The sequence below is a fragment of the Emys orbicularis genome, chromosome 5, assembly GCF_028017835.1.
Source record: "Emys orbicularis isolate rEmyOrb1 chromosome 5, rEmyOrb1.hap1, whole genome shotgun sequence".
Classification (NCBI taxonomy): domain Eukaryota; kingdom Metazoa; phylum Chordata; order Testudines; family Emydidae; genus Emys; species Emys orbicularis.
The window spans coordinates 132,589,840-132,617,622 of NC_088687.1; the positions used below are offsets into that span (position 1 = coordinate 132,589,840).

The window sequence follows — 27,783 nt, forward strand, 5'->3', positions numbered from 1 at the left end:
GGGTGAATTTGACCCAGTGTGAATTGCTGCAGAGGATAGAGCGGCATGTGAGCCTTATGATTAATTAGTAGCTAAATGCGAGCAGTACCATTTTAAAATGCCATTTTTCACCTAAAGGGGTTAATCACGTGGCACATTTCACAATAACGAAGTGACATTTTTTCATTGCACTGGTGAAAAATGGATTTTGTTTTTAGAAATCAAGGATAATGTTCAACTCTGGAGGCTGAAACGTAGGCACTCAAATCCGTATTTAAGCCTTTGTGTAAAGATTTTCAGAGCTGTGGAGACATCCTCAACTCCCATTAACTTCAGTGGACTCATTCCTGATTTATACTGGTGTGAGTGGGGTCAGAATCAGACCCTTTATATGTAGCACAGAGTATGTGGTCAGTTCTGGTGGCACATGGACCATGGTTGTGTGACCCATAGACAGCAGGGTGCTGTAATGCTGCTGAGATAATAATATCATATACTCCTTGTATCCTGATGGATCCCAGATTAGTTCACCAGTCCTGCAGTCCTTACTCATGTGAGTAGTTCCACTGAAGTCAATGGATAAAAGTTGCAGGATGGGCACACTAATTACCTGTAGTACTTCTGGGGTGGTAGGGCAGTAGCATTCTGCACACTGCCTGCTGGAAGGGGAGGGGATAAATTAACCATGGATACCCTGAGTCTTATTTGAAAAGTGCTATGGGATATTAGTGTCCCTCCAGGGAAGATAGGACCTTCTTTTAAGAGCTCATCCTCCCTCCCACTGCCCACAGTAAATTGCATAGTACTCCATTCATTTACTCCATCTGAGTTCACTTTATTTCAATCGTCACATTAAAAACACGTGAGAGAACAGATGCGGTTTCATTCATTTCATTTATTTATTCATTTTTGAAGTTGAAACATGATAAAAGCAGGAAACCTCATTGGGCAGCAGGGTAAAATCAGGCAGGGCCTGGTTATCCAGGACTGTTAGCAAGGGGTAAGGCAGGAGGTGAGACCTGGAAGATCTCTGTCATCATATTTTGGGAGGGAAAAAAAATGAATAAGACTGATAGTTACATAAACAAAGCATAAGAAAGGCTGCAAAGAGGAGGCAGGGATCTTTCCCTGGGAGCCTCCTACTGCGAACAATCCGATCTCTTGAAACTCTTGACAATAGGGCTCTGCACGGTTTCATGCGTCACCTCGCAGCTATACTCGTTGTGCGAGTTGTACTGAGCTTTTGTAAGCGTCAGGGTGCTGCTCAGGCTGTACGTGCTGTCAGAAGTATCTTGCTGCTTCGTGCTGGTGAGGACATCAGCTGTGGTGGCGACCTTATCCATTTTCCAGACCACATTCAAGCCACTCGGGTAGAAGCCATTCACCAGGCACACCAAGGTGGCTGATCCCCCAGACAGCTGGTCGGCTGATGGGTGAAAGATGAACACCGAAGGCTTGGCATTTTCTCTACCTGCAAAAAAGGAGAGCACAGAATACGGTGTTAATGACAACTGACCTAGGAGTACATAGTAACACCGAGCATGGATGTAGCCGTACACAACTATCAGGCCAAATCATTCTTGCCTTACTTATGTGAGTAGTTCATCCATGTGTGATTGAGGCAAGCTGGATTTGGCCCATTAACTAATTCATCCTCCAAATACTCTTGGTAGGTAGGGAAGTATCATCATTATCCCCATTTTATTGATGGGGAAACTGAGGCACGGAACGGTTAAGTGACACAGCAGGTCAGAATACAGAGGGAGTCAGTGTACATAGACCATATAGGATATCAATTCAGGTTTAAGAAAACACAGGGCCAGGTCCTCTGCAGGTGTAAATCAACACAGCTCCATGGACTCTAATGGGCTCTTCGGATTGACACCCGCTGAGAATCTGCCCCATCATACCCGGTTTCATTTTGCTTACCACCTTGGCACTATTTGTGTGTGGAAGTGCTTCCCCATGTGAGGAAGGGCTGCTCAACCTGGCCCTGAGTGATGCGAGAGCCTTTGATATTAGTGTAAGAGACATGCAATGCCCTGGAAAATGGCCTCACCCAAGAGATACCAGGGAAAGATGCCAGTGTGACAGCTCTGGAGGTTAAAGTCCTGTTTATCGACAGACAAGATACAGCTCATGTAGCAGTAGCAGTGCAAGCTTCCCACCACCATGCCTATATCCCTCAATCCTGAGCTAGAGGAAGGCTCGCAGAGGGTGAGAAGGTACTTCCCACTCAACCCTGGGTCTCTCTGCTGAGATTGCCAACCAGGATGCTAACTGATGCCATGTACATGACAACATGAACCCCTCTCTCCACTGGAAGCTGTGACCTAGAGGGGAAAGGCTCCAGGGGTGAAATCTGGGCCCCATTGAAGTTCATATTAGTTTTCCCATTGACTCTACTGGAGCCAGGATTTCACTCCAGATCTCTCTCATTGCCAATCCCCTGAGCCATCTAATTCCTTAGGGCCTGTTTTTCAGAGGTGCTGAGCACGCGTCCCTCCACTTAAAGTCAATGGGAGATACAGGTGCTCAGTACTTTTCAAATCAGAAACCTGATTCTCCTCTCACACCAGTCACCTGCATGACTCCATTCACTTCAGTAGAGTGGACCCATTGTATGCAGGTGGAAATAAGAAGAGAATCAGGCTCCAGACCCACAGAGTATTATTAATATTTTTCCTACTGCAACCGTCATATACGACTAGAACTAAAAACTCAAGATCTGTTTTAAAAAAAAGTCAGTGTGCAGCTAGAGAAAGACATGAAGTTAAGACTGTGGCGACCTTTAGCATAGCAACTTGGAGTGAGTGTTCGTGTATCTCACTTTGTGTCACATAATCACTAAATGGGCCAGATTCTGATCTTGGTGACAGATGTAAATCTGATGTAACTGAGTAAAATCTTTCCCCATATGTCAATATTCAGACTCTTGAAAACTAGGACCCAATCTTGCAATCCTTCCCCAGATAATACTCCCCCTGATTTCAATGGCAGTTTTGTCTGAGCAAAGACTGCAGGATCAAGTACTAATTTTGTAAAGATCTGAAGAAAACATAACATAGATCACATCTTGGAAAACCAAGTCAAAATCATTCAGTTCACTCAGTCTCCTGCTTTGCTACTGTACAAACTAAAATAATAACGTCTAAGCACTGAATCTAACAAAATTGGAGCCCAGACTTTTAAAATGTCTTGGGATTCCAGAAAAATACTCATATGTTTTTACACTTATCTTAGCAAATGAACAGTATAAGATAATAGACCTGATTCTCCTTTCATTTAAACCAGTGTTAAAGTGGTATAACTTCATAGCTCCACTAACTTCAGCGGTGGAGTGAGAGCACTTCTGATTTCAGTGGAGTCACACCTGATTTACACCAGTCTGAGAGGAGAATCATGCCATCTATATCTATATCTATATCTATATCTATGGACATATAGATACCATACATTTGATAGCCTCTGTAACACATTTGAAATAACAACACATTTTATATATTATGCTACAAACGATATATAGCCCCAAACAATTTTTTAAAGTATTTTTGACTTGTTTGTGAAAAACAGTAATTGGAAAAGAAAAAAAAAGAAAAGAAAAAAAATCATTTAATTGGATTGTCCTCCACAATGGCCTCATCACTATATTTTTTAAAATTCAAAATATATATGAGTAGAGCATTGTGTCAAAGCTACTGAAAAAAATCTTTTGTAAGATAATCAATAAAACAAAAACTTAAAATATGTGAATCAATTGCATTTTTCTATCATCAGAATATTTTTAGAAGAGTTATCAAATTTTTTCCCTAGTGCAAAATAAAAATATACCATACACTGCTGCTACATCTGCTTTCATAGATACATTACTATAGTCGATATGACAAATGTCAAAATTATTTTTGTAGGTCTTAAAATTAAATTCTTTAAAACAATGATGAGATGCGTTGGATAGATATACAGCTAACAATGACTAGATGCAGCTAACTTAAATCTTATCGATTACAGCTAGCAATTAATAACTACAACTTATTTTACATTTTCCTCCACATTTGTGCTGCTGGCTTCCAATTAACTTATTTTGTGCAGGTTATTATTTTAACAGGAATGTTTGTCTGCTCTTTAGGTAGGTTTTTAGTATTTTCTCTTCATTTCTTAAACTATTTTTTTCTAAAACTGGACTTTTCTTGTTAACATCAGTCTAATCTATTTTATCAATCTAGTCCAATCTAATCTGTTTAATCAGTCATCAGTATGTTGATCACTGTGGTATCTGGGCACACCGCTTACATTATTTGAGAGACAATTTCCAGTTTCTCTTAATGAGATGTACTGCCAAAATTCGCAATTAAAACAAAAACACTTGTATATGGTTTGATCCAAGTCCTACTGAAGTCAATGGGAGTATTTCTAGTGACTTCAGTGGCTGCTGGATCATGACCTTTGTTATGAAACTTTGGGATTTTTCCACTTAAAATCTATAGACAAGAGGATGGCTGAATTTTTACTAACAGTGTTGATATCCTCAGATGAAGACCCAGGACCAACACTGTCACTAGCCTACAATTCAGCCATCATATTCTTGTTTGGAAATAAAATTAGCCTTTTCTTTAAACATTCCCAGTTGATTTTTAATCCTTGCAATTAAACGTAAGGATTTGACAACTAACGACTGGGAATGGGGTGAGACAGCAAAGAAAGGGACAGAGAGAAAAAACAGCATTTTTCTAAATTTGTGCATTAAATCAAGCAAAAACAAAGGGGATTGATCACAAATAAAATGCACTTACGTTTTATCTCCAACTTGGTCCCTTTGCCAAAAGTGAGCCACAGTGATTGTCTATAACCTTCCTCTTTTACAGAAACCTTTTTATTGCACATCTAAATGGGCTCTCCATTGTAAGTAGGTTAATTTACGTAAAATAGAGCAGTTTAGCCCAAATTCCATCTAGGGAGGTGGAAGTATTTTCCACTCTTGAGGACAGGTATATTTTATATAAATACTTCACATATCTACAGCCCCAGTAATTTTGTCAGCGATCCCATTTCATGAATTACAGACAAAAATTGTGAATATGGACAAATTGGACATAGAAAATCTGAAGAGAGTTCAAAAATGCACTTACGTTTTATCTCCAACTTGGTCCCCTTCCCGAAAGTGAACCACAGTGAATGCCTGTGAACTTCCCCCTCTACAAAAACCTTTTTACTGTGCAACTAAATGGGCTGTCAACTTTAAGTGGGTCAATTTATGTAAAATATAACAATTTAGCCCAAATTTCATCTTTGGAGGTGAAGGAATTTTCTGTCCTCAAAGACAGGGTTATTTCATACACTTTACAAATCTATGATGAGAGCAATTCTGTCGGCACTCATATTTCACAAATTGCAGACACCCCCCTGCCAAAAAAATTGTGAAAATAGGCAAACTGGACAAAGAGAGTTGAAAGAGAGTAAAAAATGCACTTACGTTTTATCTCCAACTTGGTCCCTTTGCCAAAAGTGACTCACAGTGATTGCCTATCAACTTCCTCTCCTACAGAAACCTATTTACTGTGTAGCTATGTGAGCCCTCAGTAGGCTGGCTATCTCATACAATATGTAACAATTTAGCTCTAAAATTCCACCTAAGGAGGTAGAGGTGTTTTCTTTCCTCGAGGATACGTTTATTTTATACACTTTACCAGTCTCATCTCCCGGTAAGTCTCTTAGCATTCTCATATCACCAATTACCCCAATGCAAACCCCCCCCCAAAAACATGAAAATGGACAAATGTGACAAAGAAAACTGAAGAGCATTGAGAAAAATGTACTTACGTTTGATCTCTACCCGGGTCCCTTTGCCGAAAGTGTACCACAGTGCTTCCTTGCTACCTGTTCCCTCTACAAAAACCTCAGTTCCTCCTAACCTAGGCCATTAGCCGCATCAGTGGTACAGTATGTTTTAGAAATATGGGGCCAGAGCCTTTGTTAGTGTAAATCGGCATAACGCCGATGTTTGAGAATGTGGAATACTGCAGTGATTAACGTCAGCTGAGGGTCTGGCCAACAATATTTTTGACCACTACCAGACATGTAACATTTACTGAATTTCACTGGTCTGGAATGAAAAGCAAAGTCCTACTTTCTTCAAATTAATCTCTTTTCTATTACAGTTGAACTACATCTGCCCTGAAAACCATCCTTTACCTGCAATTTCCAACACCAACAGATATTCACATTATAATTCGACAGTATTAATGAATACAAATTTAAAGACAGAATAGACAGTGAAAACAGAATCATTTCAAGGTACTTACGTTTTATTTCTACCTTGGTTCCTTTACCGAACGTCCACCACAGTGATCAGTTCCTATCGCCTCGCCGTACAAAAACCTGACAGCAGAAGGGGAAGGGGCATTCGGTTCACTTGCTAAAGCTCATTTCCCCTATAAAAATGTTTTTTTCCATTGTGCAAAACTGAGAATTCAGTGCTAGGTCGAGTGACCTTGGTTTCATTATCTATAAACAGTCAAGAAGTTAGATAGAATTAAGATCAGATCAATACATCCTATCTTCTCTCCTGTCCCTCTGTTCCCACATCCGCATTGACACATATTGTAACCCTAGTCACATGCTGTATTACCTTGAAAGCATAAATGCTGAAACTATTAGACCTGGGTCCAAGTGCAAAGTTTGGATCCTGATTCAAACTTTTCCAAAGTTCAGGATGTTCAGATGCAGGATTTTGGTTCACGCCCAAGTCCAGAAAATGTAGATGTGATATAGAGCACCCCACCCAGATTTTGCATGAGCTGCAGAGTTTATTTCACATACAGCAAACCATACATTGACAAAATACTTGCACAAACAAATGGGCAATGGACTTGATTCTGCTCTCCCTTATGTAGGTATAAATTAGGAGTTACTTCATTGAGATCAATGGAGTCATACCACCAGTGTTAGCATGGAACTTGCTGGATATTTTCTGTACCAGGCCAAGGAAGGATGCAGGGCCTAGAAATTCTTGCATAGAAAAGGACATATGCAGTTTGTGTAGGAGCAAAACACTGCAGCTGGGAACTTTCTAAGGGATGACAGAAAGTTGCCATGGTGCATAGAATGCTGATCTAGCATGATTTAGCTGAGTAGGATTGAGAGTGAACTCAGCTGGTGGTCAAACACTACCAAATTAGGTGGCGTTTACCTACAGCTCAGAGAGATGTTGAGGTGAGATTGTGTTTGGGGGACCTGGCTGCATGCCAGTTATCAGTTCCTTCATCACATTCACAGCACCAGCTGTCACATCGTTATCACTGGGGCCTTCTGTGGCAATGATCTCCATGCAGCCTACCTATTCTCCTGCTATTGAGGCATCCAACAGCCAGGTCTGTTCTGCAGTCTGAATAAGACACCTGGGATGATGGGGTTGTTGGGGAGAATAACTCTTATTTCTTGAATGAGTCTGATGAGCTGTAGGGTTCTTTAGAAGAACTTCTAATCCCCATGGGGACAAAATAAATAAAGGCTACCAACTTCCTCCAAAGATGCCAATTTCCCCCCTGTTTATAACCAGGGTACCTGAGACCATTCTATCTAGGCTGAAAACCAAAAGGCACTCCCAGCTCAAAGTTATGCAGTACCTTGAGAAAGGTTAGCCCTGACTGTATTAACCCAGGCCAGATGATGAAGGACCTGAGCCCAACACTGAAACCATCCTAGGTGTCTTCAAAGTGGCTGAACGCAACTCCCTTGTGCCTAGGGATAGCTCTGCTACATCTCCTACCCCCACTGTGAGAACCTGCTGCTCCAGGTGGTCTTAGCTAGCGGCTAAAGATGTCAAGACTCAGCTTGCCCTGCCCCAGCCTGTGTTTCTAGATGCCGGGATGCATCAGGATGGAGAATATATTAACCCTGATGCTTCACGTCTGCATCAGAAACTACCAGTCCTCCTAGGCAAGAATGAGAGCTCGGGAAGAAAAGTGGTTGGTTTTCAGATTCTCCTGCAGGGGAAAGATGGGGCATTTATAATGCTGTTCACAGAAGTCATGAACATGGGCTGGCACCAGGTTTATGATGTGGCACTATCACAAGAGAGAGCCACAGTCAGCAAGGGTATCTCTGCCCTGCCGCTGGCAGGTGTGACCAGGTAGATGTCCCCACGCTCACTCTGCTTGAGCTAGCGTGTGAAAAGTAACAGTGTGGCTGCAGTGGCTTGGGTGGTGGCATGGGCTCGCCACCCGAGTATGAAGCTAGGATCTTGGGCAGGGTTGTACTGAGGTGGCTAGCTCAAGCCACTGCCTGTGCTGCTGTGGCAACACTGCTATTTTTAGCACGCCAGCTCCAGCAGAGCTAGCACGTGTAAGTCTGCCTGAGCTGGGAATTAAACTCCCAGATGCAGTGCAGACATATCCTAAGAAAGACTCTGGTCTGTCACACAATATGGCCACCGTTCAGAAAAGCCGTTACGCATGTGTGCCTGGATAGTCCCGTTGGCTTCAATGGGCCTATCCACATCCTTCAAGTTAGGCATGTGCTTAAGTACCTCGCTGAGCTTGGATCCTAGAACCTAAACAGAAGAGTGTTGGTTCACAGTCACAGGGGAAGAAGGAAGCAGGGAAAAGATGTTGCAATCAAGGTGTTGGGACTTGTACCTGGTTTAGGTCAATGGAGAGACATACCCGCCAGGTGTTATTAGATTATGGATTTGAAAATAGACACAGAGCTGAAATGGACAGTGGCTCTGTACATATTCAGGAAGACAGTTGTTACCCTTTTTCACTGGGGTGGTGATGAAAACAGGGACCAGGTTAGCGAAGAAACGGACTCTAAACCTGAAAATGTTACGGTAGAAACTGAATCTGAAAATGTTACGGTGGAAACTGAATCTGAAAATGCAAATGAGGAACTGGAGGAACAAGTGATGAGAGCTCTTCTCCACTGGCCCGTTTGAGAGAAGGGCAGCTGCTTTTAGGGTGGGATTTTCAAAGGAGCCCAAGGGGTTTAGGTGCCCACATCCCATTGACTTTTGCCCTCTAACTCCCTTAGGCTCTTTTGAACCCCCAGCCTTAAAAGCTGTGAAAAGAGGGCAGGACCAGGAGGGAGAATTTTGATCAGTGTGAAAAAGACAATTAAAATTGTGAGGTCGAGGCAGGCTGGCCGGGGTTGACCACAGGGGAATTTCACCTCAGTTGTCTTTGCTTCCATCTTTATCAGAGTCTATATTCCATCATTAATATTTTTATAGAGGGTGTAACTGTTCCCTCCTCCCTTGCCTCCTTCTCCTCTGCTCTCTATGTGTGGTGTTCTCTTCCTCCTTCACCCACATTGACAGCCTCTTGCTTCTTTTACTAATCCCGCCTTCCGTTTTCTCACTCTCGGGCCATGTCTACACTAGCAAATGGAATGTGACGTTGCCCCATTGCTTACACCAGCACAAGGGCAAGTGTAGACTGGACTCAGACATTGTCAGCACTTTGTCCTAAAGCCCTCCTCTGAAATGCCTGAGCCTGGCCTCCACTAGTCCTTGCGCCATTGGGAGTCCCAGAGCATCCTCCAGGACACTGAAAAGTGGGCATCACATTTAATAGTGTAGAGGCAGCCTCTGTGTACTCTTCCCAGCTCCACAGACTCTCCTGCCTCCCACCCACAAATCACACACCCAGGATCCTACATGGCATAGACAATACCACACAGACACACTCTCCTCCCTCCCCTGCAAAAAAACCCTTGCTCATGATCTCCTGACTCCCCACAAAAGTCACGTCCCCTCCCAGTCCCCTATATCTTACATGAGCTTGCTTTCTCTACAAATCGCTCTCTCTCTCTTCCGCACACCCTTTCTCTCACACACAGAGCTCTCTTCCAGATTCACACTCACACAAGCATAAAGTCAATCCCTTCACACACAAGCTGTCCCCCTGTACACACAAGTGCCACCTCACATGGAGTCAGCCCCTCACACACAGGCAGTGTCCCCTCACATACTGTCAGCCCCTCTCACACAGGCAATCTTTCCCCAGATAAAATCAGCCTCACACATGGGCAATGTCCCCTCACATACAGTCAGCCCCTCACACACAGGCAATCCTCCCGCAGATACAATCAGCTGCTTACACACAGGCAGTGCCACCTCACATACAGTCAGCCCCTCACACACAGGCAGTCCCCCATAAGATACCTCACACACACACACCCAGAGGCAGTGCCATCTCTCCCACAGGCAGTGGGATCCCCCTGAAACACACGCTGTCTTCCTTGCATACAGCCAGTCCCTCACACCAGGCAGCCCCCTCCTCCCTTGGCAGCCACACCCAGATGTCCCCTCCTCTCCTCTCCACACACAGGGCTTTTGCTGCTAGAAAGGAAGCAACAGTTGGATGCATTAGGGGTCCTGAGGGACCCTGGCAGGAGCAAGCCAGCCCTGCCCTGTTGTGGACTCTAGGCTATGGAACTCCTGCCAGCCATGTGTATGGTGCCTGTTCCCCACAGCGTGGATGGGTTGTGCGCATACACAGTCGCAGAACCAGCATTTCAGGTAAGTCATCTCATTTCCCTACATCTCTTGGTTGCCAGAGCATTTTCAGCACATGGTTCTTTCCCTCCACCCTGTCCCTGTCATGTGTTCCAACCCGGAGGTACCAGTTGTCTAGCGATGGTCAGCCATCAGCATGACACTGCCTGTCATCTCTTATTGAAGAAGGATCAGGGTGTCTTTACTCTGCCTGGGATAATTAATATCAACACAGTGAGGGGCGATAACCTTAGGCTCTGGCTTTGCAATGGAGGGGTTCTGTTTGCGAGAGGCCCCCTTTGACTTCCACAGAAGTTACACACAAGGGGCTTGGTTAATACTGTGGGCACTGAGTCTATGCCACTGCTTCTGCAGGCAAGGGCACCAGAACCTTTGTAGAAGGGTGGGGGCAAGGCCAAAGTGCCCCCTCTCCCTGGCTGGCTGCTCTGGCAGTGAGCCAGCTGCCCTCTCTTCTGGTGCCACAGCAGCCCCTGGTGGGCAAAAGGTGTAGTTGCAGTGCCTCCCTGGCAGAATCTATTATTCTGTGAGGGGAAAAAAATCTGCGGGGGACATGAATTCTGCACTTATGTTTCTTTTGTTAAAAAGTGGGGGGGCCATGGCCCCTGGCCCCCCTAGTTCCGGCGCCGGTGGGGGGAACTGAGCTCCCAGCTGAGTTCACCCTGATGAAGGGCAGGTGGCAGTACTGCATCCCATTCCCTCACAGGTTCTGTCAAGGGGAGTAGGGCTGCGGCTGCTGCTTCATAGCCTCCGGGCATCTCCTGGGTGGCCTGGCCACTCCCCGTTCACATTCATCCACCTTCAGGGCTACACTGGTTGAGTCTGGGCCCACTGACAGAGAAGGGCTGCAGGCAGCTTGTGCCAGTGAGCTCCTACCCCAGGCAGGCTCACCTTCTGCCTGGCTTCCCTTGGGGGAACCTAGGAATGGATCTGGCCCAGGGGACACAGCATGGGGCCCTGAATGGTTGTGATGTCCTCAACTCTTTGCAGGGGGAATGCAAAGCCCTGATCTCAGCTCTTGGCAGGTGCAGGAGCTGCTTTCTTTTGTCTTTACATGCATTTTAGAACCTTAAGCAGCTTAAAAATATGTCTGTGCAAAGGTTTTACCTTTCAGCTGTGTGTCCAATCCTCTCCCAGCAGGCTGCAAGCATCAGCACATTAAAATAATGGGATGACGGAATAGCAGGGTAAAAATTAACACTCACTACCAACCAAAAGCCCAAACAACCAGTGCCTAACTTTAGTGATGGGGTTTTTGTGAACACCATAGACAAGACCTGATTCGAAGGCAATTGAAAAGATTTCTATTGACTCCAGTGGGCTGCGGATCAGGCTTATTGAACCAAGCTACAGAGAGGCAATGAGAAACAGATCACGACAGTGGCCTGTGAGAGGAATACAGTTTCTGTTTATCGAGCTGGAAATGACTTGATAAAAGACGGAATCTCCGTGAGCAAACATCTATTGAACAGATCATCAAAATGATACACGAGGCAGCGGTTACTACTAATGTATTTACCATCTGTAACGGTCACAATACATACAGTACACTGTGTTATGCCTCCCTCTGGGGGCAATTAGTACGCTCTGCAATAGTTCATTTGATACCATCTCAGAACATACTCAGTTGCAATTAATTTATCATCATCTACAATATTCAGCATAAGGCTTGTTATGACTCCCTCTAGTGGTAATCAGGATGCTGTGCAGTGCTCCATTTACGGGACTGTCACAGTTGGAAACATATTAACAAGCAATATAGGAATATTTTATTTTGATTTGTAAAAATGTGTTGATCAGAAAAATATTCTAAATGAATGTACAGCATTAAACCATGAAATCTTCACAAAAAAATCTCTACAAGATGAGTCAATAAAAATACTCAACCTCCCTTATATGTCACCACTCCACAAAAAAAACCCTCAAGTATTCTCGCCAGAAAAAGTGCTGTGTTTCTTGTATTTACAAAGGCTTTTTCTGGCGGGGAAATTTGAGGTTTCTGTTTTGAGAAATGGTGATAAATGGGGAAGCTTAGTTATTTTAACTGGCATTGCCTCAGTTTGTATATTTCATGGGTAATGAATGTCTGGTTTGAAGCTGTACATTCATTAGTATGTTTTCTTAGCAGAACTTTTTTATTCATTGAAATAAATATATTTTTCCTGTACTAAGTTGTTAATGTCCAATGTTTCAAGCCTTCCCCATATTTCAAGGCCGGAAGCACTGCAGAGAATTCTGCTCGCCACCAGGGGGAGAGCTAAGCCTCAGTCCCGTATACAGTACAGGATTGTGACGATTGGAGATAGTAATACAATTAATGCCAATTCTGCATGTTCTGACAGTCAAATCTATTGTGCATTTTTAAACCATGTATCCAAAACACACGATCTGCTTTGCATCTCTATACCCAAGTGATGCACACTGGCGGTTCTGAACCATTATAAATGTTCCAAATATTATTTTAAAAACAGAACAAAACCCAAATCCACTCCATATATTTTAATCCATTACATGAGCCAACGACTTCAACAATATTACACTGTATGGGCCAGATCCATAGCTAATGTAAACGCCTTTGACTTCAAGGGAGTTACCCTGATTTACACCAACTGGTCATGTATGTCTCCAGTTTATTTTGGTACAATATTTCCTTAATTTCTTTAATCACATGACGGTATTAACATAATATATAAAGTTATAGTTGTGGGATTAAGCCACAATTTCGATTTTCATTTTTAAATGTATTGTCTAATTTTTTGTACTTACCTTGTAGCCTTGGCCAGATAAAATGAACCAGCAAAATTACTCAATTAATCTGAGCTGGCCAATGTTGATCAACAAACTCCATGTAAAACTAAAGAGTGAAATGGAGCAATTATAAGTGGTCAGGATGGCAGGGATGCATCACTTAGGTATATCGCTGCAAAGCTGATGGTGTGCGCTATGGTTCTAGTGTTTAAAACTGAAGAATGGATTTGTCTAAACTGTTGCAGGAAGTATTAACGTATTTCCACTTGCAATATTCATATGCAGTATATTCAGCATAAGGCTTCTGACACCCTCTGGTGGCAACAAGGATGAACTGCAGTACTTAATTGTGGCCCCGATTCAGGAAGGTTCTTTAGGCACATGTGCAACTTTAAGCAAGTGTATAGTCCCATTGGCTTGTGTTGACCTTAGTGTTGTCCAGATTTTGGCATTGAATATTATTGTTTGGTTTGAGGAAAATCTGCCCAAAGGGTTACAAACCTAGTTTAAAGTGATCACTTAGCAGCTAGTCAGTGATCCCTGTGGCAATGAATCTAACTATCTTAACAAATAGAAAACCCTTTGAAAAAAATGAGTCCACTGTCTCCTTAGCCTGAACAAGGACAGCAGGATCAGGCCCAGGATAAAGCAAAGGAATATATTTGAAATGTTGCCTACAAGAAATGTTTCCCCAGATAGTGTTACTGACTCTTAAGAAAAAGTTTCCCCAGCCTAGGGAAGACCATTCTGACACCCTCTTTGCTATTGAATGCACCTGACTAGTTTTAGAATCAAAGGAGAACTAGGTTTTGTCTGTCCATGGAGCGGTTAGACATCCCCCCCCCCCCCGGCCGGGGGAGCTACTGAGAGTACAAGAAAGAAGCAGCAGGCAGGCTGCCTGGTTAGTCCCTATGCTACTTAAAAATTGTGCTAGCAGCAGCCAGAATAAAAACAATTAGCATTTTTCTAGTACAGGCTCCCTGGTCAGGGATTTTTGCAGCTGAGTTAAGAAGCTAGGATAGCAGGTTCCTCTGTACAGTCATATCTACCAGGTTGGGGCTGTAACATAATAGTGTCCCTACCAGAGTATTATAACAAGATTTGGCCTCCCTGTAATGTGCAGTCGGTATGTGTGTGTGAATGAGAGAGAGATACTGCCCTCTAGTGGCTGGTCCACAGATTAAATAAGGGACCTGCTACTAGTGTCTATCATTATGATTTCCAGTAGCACCTACAATGGACTGGGTACAGTACTATGCAAATGTGACCCACATGCTCGCATTGCAGCACTGTATGGGAAGAAAGAGTGTGCAGGGTACAGTTCTTGTTTTAGGATACTCTGTATACCTGCAGACTTGTCCGAGCCAGGCAGGGAGACTCTGCTGGATGGGCCGGAATCATGCAGAAATTGGGTGTGGGAGGCACTGGGCATGCCTGTTAGCTGTTTGAAGCTATTTAGGCAATTTCCATTGTGAGCAGGGCATACCTAGTGCCACTCTGAGAAGGGAACCAATGAGAACGCAAAGGGAAGGGGAGGAGTTTATAAATAGGGGTTGAAGTCAATCAAACTGAAGAGCTCAGCAATGGAGTGGCATAATAACCAGGGTGTTTTATAGATGGTGTTCCAGGGACTTTGCCAGCTTTGTTGGATTTAAGCTGCCAGTTTTCTCACCCCACTAGAGAAGAAGAAGACTGGAATTGCTGCAGTCTGTGCAACTTGCAGACCATTGTTGCAAAGACTCAAAGAGAGTTTGAAGGAGATTGTAGAACGAACACTTGTTTCCCAGCTCTAAGGAGCTGGTGTGCCTTGCAGAGAGGTTGGACACTATTCCACACAAACAGAGAAGGATAAATCCTCCCAGGAAAGAGCCCTAGAGGAGTGTGAGTATGTGCATGCACCTAATTATATGGTACATTTGAACTTGTGGCAGTAACAAGTATGAAAACTTGGAGAACCACCACCCCACAAAAGTGTTGTCAAGTTATTGATAATAGTCACGCTTGTTTCATGGGTTATAAATAATGGATGGAAAGATAGATCTAGCTTTAGTAAATGCTTTTCCTGTAGAGATGTTTGTGTCACTTCTGTTCTCGCCGAGATTTAACTCACTAGAATGTAGAGCAAAGTGCTGAAAAGCTTCAACTCTGGCCTGTACCCCAGCAGAGGGGTTAGCTGAGGTACAGGAAAAGATTGATTATCCTTAACATTAGCAGAGTGCTCTCCCCAAGCCTGTTACACAGGCACCAAAGATAGCACAGTCTGTGCCTGTAGGGAAGCTTTTAGCCCAGGTGGTGGGGGGAGGGATAGCTCAGTCGGGGGGAGGGATAGCTCAGTGGTTTGAGCATTGGTCTGCTAAACCCAGGGTTGTGAGTTCAATCCTTGAGGGGGCCACTTAGGGATCTGGGGCAAAATCAGTACTTGGTCCTGCTAGTGAAGGCAGGGGGCTGGACTTGACTTGATGACCTTTCAAGGTCCCTTCCAGTTCTAGGAGATAGGATATCTCCATTAATTTTTTTATTTAAAGGGCTTTATTTTGGGGAACAGAGGAATAAGGGTTCTAGGCCCTGGGGTGCTGTATGTGTGAGGGGGAAGGTGGGAAGTGTAGTATTTTTAGAGGTTGTTCTATCTCCAGCACACAGCTTTGTGATTGGGGAGGTGGGGATGGGTCCCTGGCAGCTGGGGCAGACTGCAGACAGTAGCAGCAACTTTCCTAGTGCTTGCTGCCTTGTGCTGCCCCTCCAGAGACCCAGAGGGGCCAGTGAGTGTGGCTGGTCGGGCACAGGGTTCTGGGAACGGCTCTGCCCTGCCCCACAGGCAAACCCAAACTGGTGGTGGAGGTTCTATTGTGTTTTAACCTGTTTCATGGGCATGATGAGCTAGCTGTGTGGAGGGGGCTGTAGACACTCACCCAGGTATGTCCCAGCTGGATTTGTAACACTGCTATAAGGAAAAAGCCTCCTCCTACACACTGATAAGGGAAACTGATGCTTTCAGCTGTGGTGTGGATGGGCCCCAGGGTCTGACCCAAGCCCTGTCCTCAAATCACATGTTGCTGAAGCACTGACACTGTCTCTAGGAAGCAGCTGTTCCCCTGAGCAGCATAAACTAAGGAGAGCGGGGAAGCTTCTGTACTGATCTGTATCACCGTGGAGCAGGAGCCCTGTTGACTACAATGAACTCCAGCTCCTTTGGTGTCAATGCTGCTGATTGTGAGAGTGAAATCAATCCCCGATCTGCTCCATTGAACCCGGCTGGGATCCCAGAGTGCAGGCAGCTGAGAAGCATGTCCAGGTGTCTGTTCATACTAGATGAATCTGTCACTAATGTCTGAATTAGCTTTGCAGTTGATGGTGACTGTCTCCTGGAGACACTGACAGAGATTTTGGTGTCTGAGTCAGCACAACGTCCCGTGGAGCCTGAGAATAAAACAAAATATAAAATAATATACATATATGCGCAGGCTAGAAATCTCAGTTGTATTGGGCCTTATAAATAGTGACAGGATCTTTCCACATTTTATTTAATTTCAGTGTCACATGCCTTGTTATTTTCAATCACATGAAAAGTGTGTGTATAGATAATACCTGAGGAGTGCAAATGATCTGATAAAGCAAAGCGTAATGGGTCAGATCCTCGGGTGGTGTAGATTGGCAAAGTGCCACTGAAATTGATTCACGCCAGCTGAGGTTCTGACCCAAAATATATACACCCCTTGGTTTCATTTTGGATCATTTCCTTGTTAGTGTCTCCTTTATTTCGGCTTACCTATAATGCAGAGCACTACCAGCCAGATGTGATGAGCCTGTGTGATCATCCTGATACATCTCAGCTGGCTGACAGCTGATTGGAGTAAAATGGGACAGAGAAATACCATGTGGGGATAGCTGATGCAAAGCAGCTGCTCTGTGTAAATTTACATGTGATTCAGACTAAGTCCAAAAGAATCAAGTGAGCAAATGGAACATCACTGAAGTAGAAAGACAGCAGGGCTGCTTTCCCACTTGGCAATGAAACGATGTTGGTCAGAATCAATGGGAACGAATGTCCTCAGCTTTCGGTTTACATTTCTCTAACGTGGTGTTATTATCACACTCAAAATCCCCTCCCAGATACCTGCCTACAGGAAATCAGCTCATTGGCCTTTGTGTTGTGAAATCAGCTCATTGTGTCCTAATGATCGTGTGGAGTAGACAAATAGTAAGTGGGGTGATCTCTCTGCATTCACCCCTTCATAGGGGAACTGGACAGGGCTAATTTCTCTGCTATTATTTGCTATGGGTGCTATTATTTCAGCACCCCCACAGAGGGCTGAAATAAGACCCACACACCATTTAGTGGCTTTAGTGGTCCATCTATCTGGTGTTGGCTTTTTGCACAGGGGTCAGAACTTTCACTCTGACTTTCTTAGCAGCCGTGGGAATGAAAGCTCAGATGTGAGGCTGCAGTAAAAAAGGCCCTGATCATCACCTGCATGTGAGGAACCCAGGCAAGGGGCAGGGTGTGTGGAGGGTGTCCTCTGTATTGAAGCAGAGAACTGATCTGGTTGGCTTATAACAATGTGCTTAGTTAAGTACTCGGTGAAGATAACAGGGTGCACTCTCTTAGAATACTCTCTAGTAACAGAACTTCAGGTGCCCTGATGTGTAGGATGAGTGCATAGAAACGGCTGTAGATTAACCTGCAGCAACAGGGGACATACAGACACTGAGTGCACAGTAGGCAGCCTGCGGCAAACTTAGTGTTGTGTAGACCAGTGGCTTTCAATGTTTCCAGACTACTGCATCCGTTTGTCTTGTGTTTAAGTTTCACCTCACTCAAAAACTACTTGCTACAAAATCCGACGTAAAAATACAGAAGTGTCCCAGTACACTATTACTGAAAAATTGCTCAGTTTCTCAGTTTTACCATGTAATTATAAAATAAATGGATTGGGATATAAATATTGTACCTACATTTCAGTGTATAGTATATAGACCAGTATAAACAAATCATTGTCTGTATGCAATTTGAGTTTATACTGACTTCGCTAGTGCTTTTTATGTAGCCTGTTGTAAAATGAGGCAAATACCTAGATGAGTTGATGTACCCCCTGGAAGACCTCTGTGTACTCCCAAGGGTACCCCTGGTTGAGAACCACTGGATTAGCCCTTCGTTTGTGTGTGTAATGCCCTCTGGTGGCAATTTGTGGAAATTCACCTTCATTTACCTTTAAGGGCTACAAGGGAAAGAGGCTGCTGTGTGCAGAGAATCTCTCTGTACAAGTGCAGGGCAGTGCTCCTGCATCATAGCCTGTTTTGCAGACTCATTGTAAAGTTGATGCAATGGTAATGACATGGCCACATCAGCAGGAAGCTGCTCCTAGCCCTGAGTAGTAGGAGTATTTTTTCTGGAGCCCATACGTGCACTCGGCTCCGTACAAATAGATCAGAAAGGTCCCTGCCGAGAAGAGATTAGTCTAGTTCAGACCAACACTATGCAGATGGCACTGGTGGCGAGCTGGGAGCGAGCAGCGCTAGGACAGGAGCTTAACTTTGGTACTGGGCAGACTGGCTGGTTCCTGGGCTGGCATGCTAAGCTGCTAGCTCAGGCCACAGCAGACTTGTCTCCCCATCACGCACCTTACTCCTCCCATCCCAGCTCTCAGGGCAGGCATGTGCTGGTGGGTGGTCCTAGTGTCCAGTGCTGGATGCAAGTGAGTGATGGTCCTGGATGGCATTGGTGCATGTGGGCGGAACTGATAGGAGACAGGGAGCAAATGATTTTCTCCCTCGCCCCCCCTCCTTCCCCAGGGTGGGGGGTTCGTGATCTTTTAAAGTACTTGAACCATTCCCACCAATTCTTGCCAGTCACAAAACATTGGGCTTATAGCCCCTGCGCTGAAAGGGAAAAGAACCGAAGTGGGCGTAAAAAAAGGGCTTGGAAGGTGGAGAGGGACAACTGTGAGCAGAGGCTGTTCACAATATACGGCACAGCATGGCAAGAAGTGCAAAGCAGAGAGGGGACCTGAGGAGAGCACATAATAGAGAGGATTGATGGGGCCAGATGAGAGCAGAGAGATGGGGGTGGTACTGTGGAAGGTAGGAAGAGCTTAATCTTAATGTGGACGAGGGATGGAGGCTGGCAAAAGGATTCAAGGGACGGGGGAGAGGAGGTTGGAGCAGCAGGAGGAAGATGGCTTTGTCTGCTGCTCTTTGGAGAACGGGAGGGATGTGATACAGCAAGCCCGAGTAGAAGAACGTTGTAGTAGTTGGGGTGAAAGGTGACCCAGGAGAGGTCACAAAATGGGGAAGAATTCACCCACTTTCCTCATTCAACAGTTTTTGCCTTTTCACTGAAGTGTCATTTGAACTAAAATGTTCTGACCAGCTGTCCCTGAGCAGGGACTCGGTGCGGGAGAAGTGAACCGGCACAGCATAAAGAAATGACTGCCCCATGGGGATTCCATTCTCCACAGTGATGGGTGTTGGGAACTCCAGAAAGGATCAGAGAGGTGGCCTGGGGAGCCTAAGGCCTGACACCCCCTAGTTGCTTCTGGAGAGGGTAGCAACAGCCTTGACCCTACCACACTGTACAGGGAGGAAGCAGCTGTGACAGTGAGCAATAGAAACTGAACCGAGCAGGGAGGTTTTTGTACTGGTCTGTATCACTGTGAAAGTGGCACTGTTGTACTGATGGCAATAATAATCTCCAGCATCTTCTGCTTCAACTCTGCTGATTGTGAATGTGTAGGCAGTGCCTGACCCACTGCCCCTGAACCGGTCTGGGATCCCAGAGACACGGCTGGAAGCGTCATAGATAAGGCGCTTAGGAGCTTGTCCTGTTTTCTTTTGGTACCAGGCCACCCATCCGTCAGCACTGGAACTGGCTTTGCAGTTGATAGTGACTCTGTCACCAGGAGACACTGCCAGGGATTCTGGAGTCTGAGTCATCACAATCTGCCCACTGGAGCCTGAAGGGAGGGGGACAATAGCCAAAAGAAGAATATACCATCCGTTGAATGAAATAAGGTGTAACAAATCAAAGCTGAATCTAGTCTGTAGTATTGTTTAACCCTCTGAATTACATTCCAGGCCTGTGTGCACTGAGAATAGTATTGGTCTTGTATGCTAACTGCCATGATTTTTAAATCACTGTTTGTTCTTACCCTGAACCCAGAGCACCAGGAGCCAGAGTAGCTGAGTCTGCCAGATCATCTTGTTAATTCTAGCGTGACAGATACGGAGCTCAGAAGCGCCGAGTGTGTAACGGTAACATTTATAACAGCTCCCACGTGCAGGGGAATGTCACTCGGGTGGAAATATGCAAAGCAGCTACTCGGTGTAAATGCCCTTTCCCTGTGTCTCTGTACAGAGCTGAAGGGCTGTGTAGAGGGGGAGGTCTAGGAACTCAGTTCCTATGGAGGCAAAGGAGAGTTGCACTGATAGATCAAGGCAGATCCGTCCCCTACCGAGGACAAAGGCTGAGGAGGATTCAAAAGGTAATGGGACGTTTCCGTAGATTACAAGTCTGCCCAGAATTATAATGGTAAATACTAAAGGGTGGTGATAAAACAGGAGTGTCGGCAGCGTTCAGTCTTCGGTACCAGTGCTTCAACCAACCGCTAACTACTAGGGGCCAGGAGGAACCTGTCCCTGGGACAGATTATCCCCTCCCGGCTACTGCAGCGTTTCTTGCACCTTCTGAAGCAGCTTTTGCTGGCTTCTGCTGGAGATGGGAAACGTGATTGGATGGACCATGGATCTGGTCAGGTGTGGCAATTCCTATCTTCTCAGGTCCATCTGTACATTAGCTGGGTATCCAGCATGCAGGTCACTGTTAACTTAACCACTCCGCAGTGCGTGGAGCCCACTAGACATCCACAGAGACAGGCTGGCATTTGGAGTCTGGGACGTTTGGCTTCAGTGCCAGATTTCTGTGGGGAGTGTTCCAGTAAATACGGGCAGAGAATTGGGTTGGGAGGAGCGTGAGCTTGGAAGTGTTTTAGCAGTGATACGAAGAGCACTGAAAATGTCGGGGGAAACTGTCAGGTGCAGATTGAGGGAGGGTGGTGGAGGGGCCTATAAATACAGGGCACAGACAGGTCCTTCATGTCCCTTTGGGCAGGGCACATGTGTGGCCACCCCCCCACACACACTGTTTGCGCCTCCTGCTAACCGTCAGTGGCCAGCTTTTAGCTGTGCCTGGGGTCTCATGAGACCTCCACTGATGGGAGGTGCTGATGGAGCATGTTACATGGCCATCCCCTCTGCTGGCCCAGCACCACAGCAGCTTTGGGCTGTGCTAGCTTCCCTGTGACTGGGAAGTTTCAGCTGCTTTGGGCACCTGTGACCTGGTCCCTGGTGGACTTCACGCTGCCAGGGGATAGCTGGGGTAAGATATGGATAAATCTACCCCCCAATGTGCTTTCCATAATCCATCTCTCTCTCTTAGATTCTATCTGTTTTGCAATTGAGCCAGGCTTTCTCCTTGTTTTAGGTCTCAGCATCTGAATCGCTCTGGAGGGATCTGGCTGCTGAGAGTGTAGTGGGGTGGAGGAAAGGAAACCCGGCAAAGCAGTCAACAGCGGGTGTAAAACCGACCCCCCAGAGGCCTCCCCTCCCCCCAAACAAAGACCTTTGCTAATGTCAGGATATAAAGAGAGAGAGAGAGATGTTTAACCACCACGTGTTTGTGCTCCACCAGGTTAATTAGTCTGTTAAAGGGAAATTGGAGTCAGACCCAGGGAAAGAAATAAAACCTGCCCTTATCCAACAGCTCTTGAGCAGTACAGCAGCAGACACTGCCCTGCTGCTGCCCTCTGTTCTAGTGTGTAGTCCCATCCATGAAGGATACTAGAAAGTCAGAGTTGGTGAAACTCCAAGACCCTGTTCCTTTATGCAGCCACATGTGGCATTTAGCAGGTTCCTATTGTATTTTGCTCATAGTCCCAGTAGAAAGAGGACCAGATCCTTGCACCATGTCTCTGAGCCGCCCTGTGGGTGTGACTCAATTGAAAAATGTTATGTCTACCGTTTTCCCACTGAACCCGTCTCTGGGGGCCTGACCTGGTCTCTCCCCTCAGAGGACACCGATTTCATCCACCTTCCTGCTAGAGAGGAAGATTGGTGGGATGCAGTTCCTTGGGCAGCCCATTGATGCTGTGCCACGTATCGTCCAGTGTGGGTCGCTGCAGAGGTTCCTTTCCTTCTGGAATTGAAGATTCAGGCCTCCGCAGCCCTCCCAGGCTTTGGGCTGACCGTTTCTCTCTGAACCCTGCAATGCTCTGACAGTCTTCTGGGCAGCCAGGAAGAAATCTGTTTTGGGGATCAAGGTGTAAAACCATTTAAGCCCGGAAAAAAAAGATCCTGCAGCTCAAATGAAGTCCAGTCCCTTTGGCAAGGAAGGAAACTTCTCTAGCAGCAAACTTGGCTTGACCAGCTCCTTAATTTTATTTGCTTTGCAAGTAAGGGAAGTAGGAGGAGCACAGGGGAATGAAGCATGGCCCAGGCAGGGAAGCACCGAAAGGCTGTTCAACACTGGATCCCCGGGGCCAGAGTAGCGGTTGCACTGAGAGGGTGACGGTGTTTAGGAAGCAGCTGTTATCTTGAACTGCACAGCACAGAGAGGTTCTTATGTTGGTCTGTATCACTGAGAGAGGGGAGCGAGCAGCTTGCTGGCAATAATAATCTTCAGCATTTAATGAGAGTGAAATCCATTCCAGACCCACTGCCACGGAACTGGGCTGGGACCCCAGATTGCCGGGTAGACGCATGATAGAGAAGGAGTTCAGGAACTTGTCCCGATTTCTTATGGTAGCGGGATAAACGGTTAGTTCCATCAAAGCTGAGGCTGGTACAGGCTTTGCTGTTGATAATGACTCTGTCTCCTGGAGACACTGGCAGGGATTCTGGAATCTGAATGTGCATAGAAAGTATAAATAAAGATGCATCTCAGGCAAAAACAAATAAACTCTACTGTGTTTCCATTCACTGTTTATACTCGCATTTTAATCAATATTGTCATCTTAATGTGAATAGATTTAAAACTGGAGATAAGAAAAGTCACTGGTCTCATTGTAAAGTCAAGCTGTTTATGGCAATACTTTGCTTTTTTAAGTCATTACCTGCTTGGTTTGATTCTTACTCTAGATTCAGAGCATGAACAGCCAGATGAACTGAAGTTGTAAGATCGTTCTGACGTGTCTGAACCGCTCAGTACTGATCAATTAACTACGGAGAGTGACACGCAACGTTTATATCTGCGCAGAGCAGCAGGGAGAGAGCAGTCAGTTATGACTATGCCAAGGTTCTCACCTTTACCTCTGGAATAGGCCCAGCTTTTAGACACATAAGGACCAATTCTCCCTCATGAGACATCGGCGACTCTCAGGGAGTTAGTCACATCCTGCAAGGGGAGAACTGGACCCACAGAATTGATTTATTTGCCTTGTTTCAGAATGTGAATAGTGATCTTACTGCTGTATTAACTTTCATAGATTCCAAGGCCAGAAGGGACCATTGGGACCATCTCATCTGACCTCCTGTATAACACAGGCCACAGAATTGCCCCAACATAATTCCTCCAGCAGATCTTTTAGAAAAAACATCCAATCTTGATTTCAAAATTGTCAGTGATGGAGAATCCACCATGTCCCTTGGTGTAAATTGTTCCAATGCTTAATTACGCTCACTGTTAAGAATGTACGCCTTATTTCTAGTCTGAATTTCCAGCCATTGAATTGTGTTCTACCTTTCTCTGCCAAACTGAACAGCCCACTACGAAATATTTGTTCCTATGTAGGTACTTAAAGACTTGTAATTGAGTCACCCCTTAACCTTCTCTTTATGAAGCTAAATAGATCGAGCTCCCTGAGTCTGTCAGTGTAAGGCAGGTTTTCTATCCTTTAATCATTCTCGTGGCTGTTCTCTGAGTCGTCTCCAGTTTATCAACATCCGTCTGGCATTGTGGGCATCAGAACTGGACACAGTATCCCAGCAGCGGTTGCACCAGTGCCAAATACAGAGGTAAAAAACCTCCCTACCTTAAAGTCCCAGGTCTTGATTTCTTTCAAGAGAGGGCAGGTTGTGTTGCTGTCTCCCTCCTCCTTTTGGCTCCTGCCGCAGGTGGGCAGCTTTCAGTTGCATTCAAGTCTCCATAGAAGCTGCCGAGTCAGCAAAATCTCTGCCTTCTCTCCAGCTGTTCCCCCTTTCTGCCTGTCCTCTCCTCTCGTGACTGTCCCTTTTCTCCACATTCTCCCCACCCTAGACTCCTTTAGTCTCTGCCCCACAGCCCCTGTCCATAACTTGAACCCAACCTCCATGTCCTCCTTTCTTATTCCCACTTGCTGACACCCCGGCGGGGAAATCCAAGAACCATGGGGACTTCCTCCACCAGGAATTAATCCTCTTCCCCCTCCTCAGAGCTGCCCCCTTCCTTACTAATCAACTGTACTTCTCACTCTCATTGAGGCCCCGGGTTTCAGGGGCCCATCTCCTACTCGCTGCCTTCCACTCCATGTCTCCTCTCACTCTGCCTGGGATCTCATAGGCTGAATCTTTTGGCTGAAGGAGTCCATCAGATATGACCCTTCCCCACCTGCCTAATTCACTCCCTTCTCCTCTTCACCCTTCTTTCCTCCAACGCTTCTCTCAGGTCACCAACCATGGGTTCTCTCATCTACTCCTCTCCTATGTGCCGGACTCCTTTCCCTTCCCTTTCCTCTGCCTCTCCCAATCCTATGGTTCCTTCCCCATATTGTTCAGGAATGCACTGGCATTCTCAAAAAGCCCATCCTTGACCCCACCTCTGTCTCCAGCAACCAACCCATCCCCCTTCTCCCATTTGCCTCATTTTGAACTGTGGCCTTGACTGACTCCCCTCTGTATCATGCCTGTATCCACTCCAAAATGGGTTCTGCCTTTTCCACTCTCCTGAGACTCTTCTCACCAAGGTCTCAGACAGCCTCTTCCTGGCCAGTCTCCAGGCCTTTACTCCAGCCTCATCCTCCATGAATGTTCTGCAGCTTTCAATCCTGATCATTCTCTTCTCCTTGGCATTCCTGTTCTCACATGACTTTTGGGGCTCTGATCTCCCTTAGGGTCTCTTTGGTTGCTGCTTCTTCGCTCTGCAGAGTCCCATGGTCCTGTCCTGGGTGCCTTCCTCTTCTTCCTGTACGCCTCATAGCTGGGCAACCTCATCTGCTTACAGAGATCCAGCTATGTTATGCTGAATGACTCTCAAAACTTATCCTCACCTGACCTGTCCCCCTCAGTCCAGTCCTATGGTGCAGCCTGTTACAAAATGTCTTGGTGGTCCTGTTGTCAACAGCTTGAGCATTACATGATTAGAACCAAGTTCCTTATTTTCCTTCCTAAGTTCTCTCCACATTCCCCATTCTTTTTTGCCATTGACAGTATTGTCATCCCCTCACTAAAGAAGCCCCCCCAATTGGTGACCATGTTCTGCTCCCCCATTCTTTCCTCCCTTCATCTTTGGGCCAAATCTAAATCCTTCTGTTTCTTCCCATTCTCCCTGTCCAGTGGGGAAAAATGCTTGTGTCTGCTCTTAATTACTGGCTCCTTCTTCCCTCCTTGGCCTTCCCAACACTCACATCACCCCCTTCAGTTCATCCAAAACCCAGCAACTAAAACTGTCTTCCAGGTCATCTCCCTCTTGCCCAGGTGCAGTAGCCCTGAGAAGATGACTCTGTTTACAGAGCAGCTCTGACACTGAACTGAACAGCACAGGAGGTTTTTGTATTGGTCTGTATCACTGTGAGAGGGGTTTCAGAGCCTTGTTGACAGTAATAATCTCCAGCATCTTCAGCTTCAACGCTGCTGATTGTGAGAGTGAAATCGGTTCCAGACCCACTGCCACTGAACCGGGCTGGAACTCCAGTTTGCAGGGTGGAAGCCTCATAAATGAGAAGCGTAGGAGCTTGCCCTGTTTTCTGCTGGTACCAGGCTAAGTAGTCACTGCCAAAAACATCATCTGTAAGGCTGGAACTGGCTTTGCAGTTGATGGTGACTCTGTCTCCTGGAGACACTGCCAGGGATTCTGGAGTCTGAGTCAGCACGATCTGCCCCTGGGAGTCTGAATGAATTTACAAATAAAATGTAAGTTAATATATATATTTACACACACACACACACACAGTTAATAAATGAAACAATAATGTGCCTGTATAAATATTTCCATGTATCATTCCATAGTTCATAGAATATCAGAGTTAGAAGGGACCTCAGTAGGTCATCTAGTCCAACCCCCCCTGCTCAAAGCAGGACCAATCCCCAGACAGATTTTTGCCCCAGATCCCTAAGTGGCCCCCTTAAGGATTGAACTCACAACTCTGGGTTTAGCAGGCCACTGCTCAAACCACTGAGCTATCCCTCCTGCCTGTTCACCTGCCAGCAATGTGAATGGTGAGATTCAGATGGCTCTTTCATTCTCGCTCCTTTTATGGTTGCTCTCCTAGGACTGATCCAAAGGCAATTTAAGTGAATGGAAAGATTCCCCTCAACTTCAGTGGGTTTTGGTTTAGCCCTTGCTTTTTAAATATGCCCTTTCTCTCTAACTGCCGATAAATGTGACAAAGACACTCAAAGTTACTGCAACGCTTAGGAATATTTAGGGTTCGAGAGATAAAAATCCTAGAGCTTTTCCTTTTAAGGATGATTTACTTTAAATTCATCCAATTGCCCCTTGGTTTGAGCCTTACCCGGGATCCAGAGCACTAACAGAAAGACGAGCTGAGCCTGCGAGATCATCTTGATACGTCTGAGTGGCCCGATGCTGATCAACAAGTCATAGCCAGTGGCATGGAACATTTAAACAGCTCAGAGCGACATGGGGATGTCACTTGGGTGTGAAATATACAAATTTTGGTTCAGAGATGAAAATTAGTGTGTGACGTGACAATGTGCACCAAAAGGGAAGAGGAAGGGGGGCCATGGTCAGACTGGCAGGTGGGGGAGCTCACTTCCTTAGTGTTGAAATGTGATTTGTTGTTTTATTATTCATTACTTCTACTGTGTTAGCACCCAAAAGCCCCAATCGGGATAAAGCCCCATCAAGCTAGGCACTGTACAAAGAAAGAGACGTGCCTGTTTCTCCTTTTCTTTTCAGCTCGTCCTTATTGTTTTGGTGCTGGCTTTTAATGTCCTGCACTAAAACGTGGGCAAGTCAATAGCTGCATGGCTGTGGGTCTTGAATGCTAATGTACAGTGTTTACAGTGTCAAAGTTCTTATACTGCAGGGATGAGAGCAGTATCTGAGTGCCTTCCAGGAGAGTCCATCTACTCAGTGACATACATGCTATAGCCTGGAACCAGCAGAAATCAGGACAAGCTCCAATGTGCATGGTGCTGCATGGGGTATCACAGAGAGAGCGAGCTTGGAAGCTGAAAGATAGTCACAGCAGAGGGAATGCACTGGGCTCTCTAGTGCTGGTGGTGGCTGAGTCATTTAAATAAACTCTTTGTGAAGGTGTGGTGGGGAAGAAGGGATTTAAAAAAAAAAAAGAACTTGGAAGAAGACTGTGACCTCAGACATTCTCTCTAGGCAGAGA

The 27,783-nt window shown here is 45.6% G+C and overlaps 1 gene segment (V, D, J or C); it reads right to left on the minus strand.

The window, feature by feature from the left end:
- Positions 1-854: 854 nt before the first annotated feature.
- LOC135879351 (Ig kappa chain V-III region MOPC 321-like) lies at positions 855-27,011 on the minus strand. The segment is given in 4 exon segments: positions 855-1,450; positions 5,106-5,146; positions 26,003-26,309; positions 26,935-27,011. Coding segments are annotated over 4 exon segments (729 nt in total).
- Between the last annotated feature and the right edge of the window lie 772 nt (positions 27,012-27,783).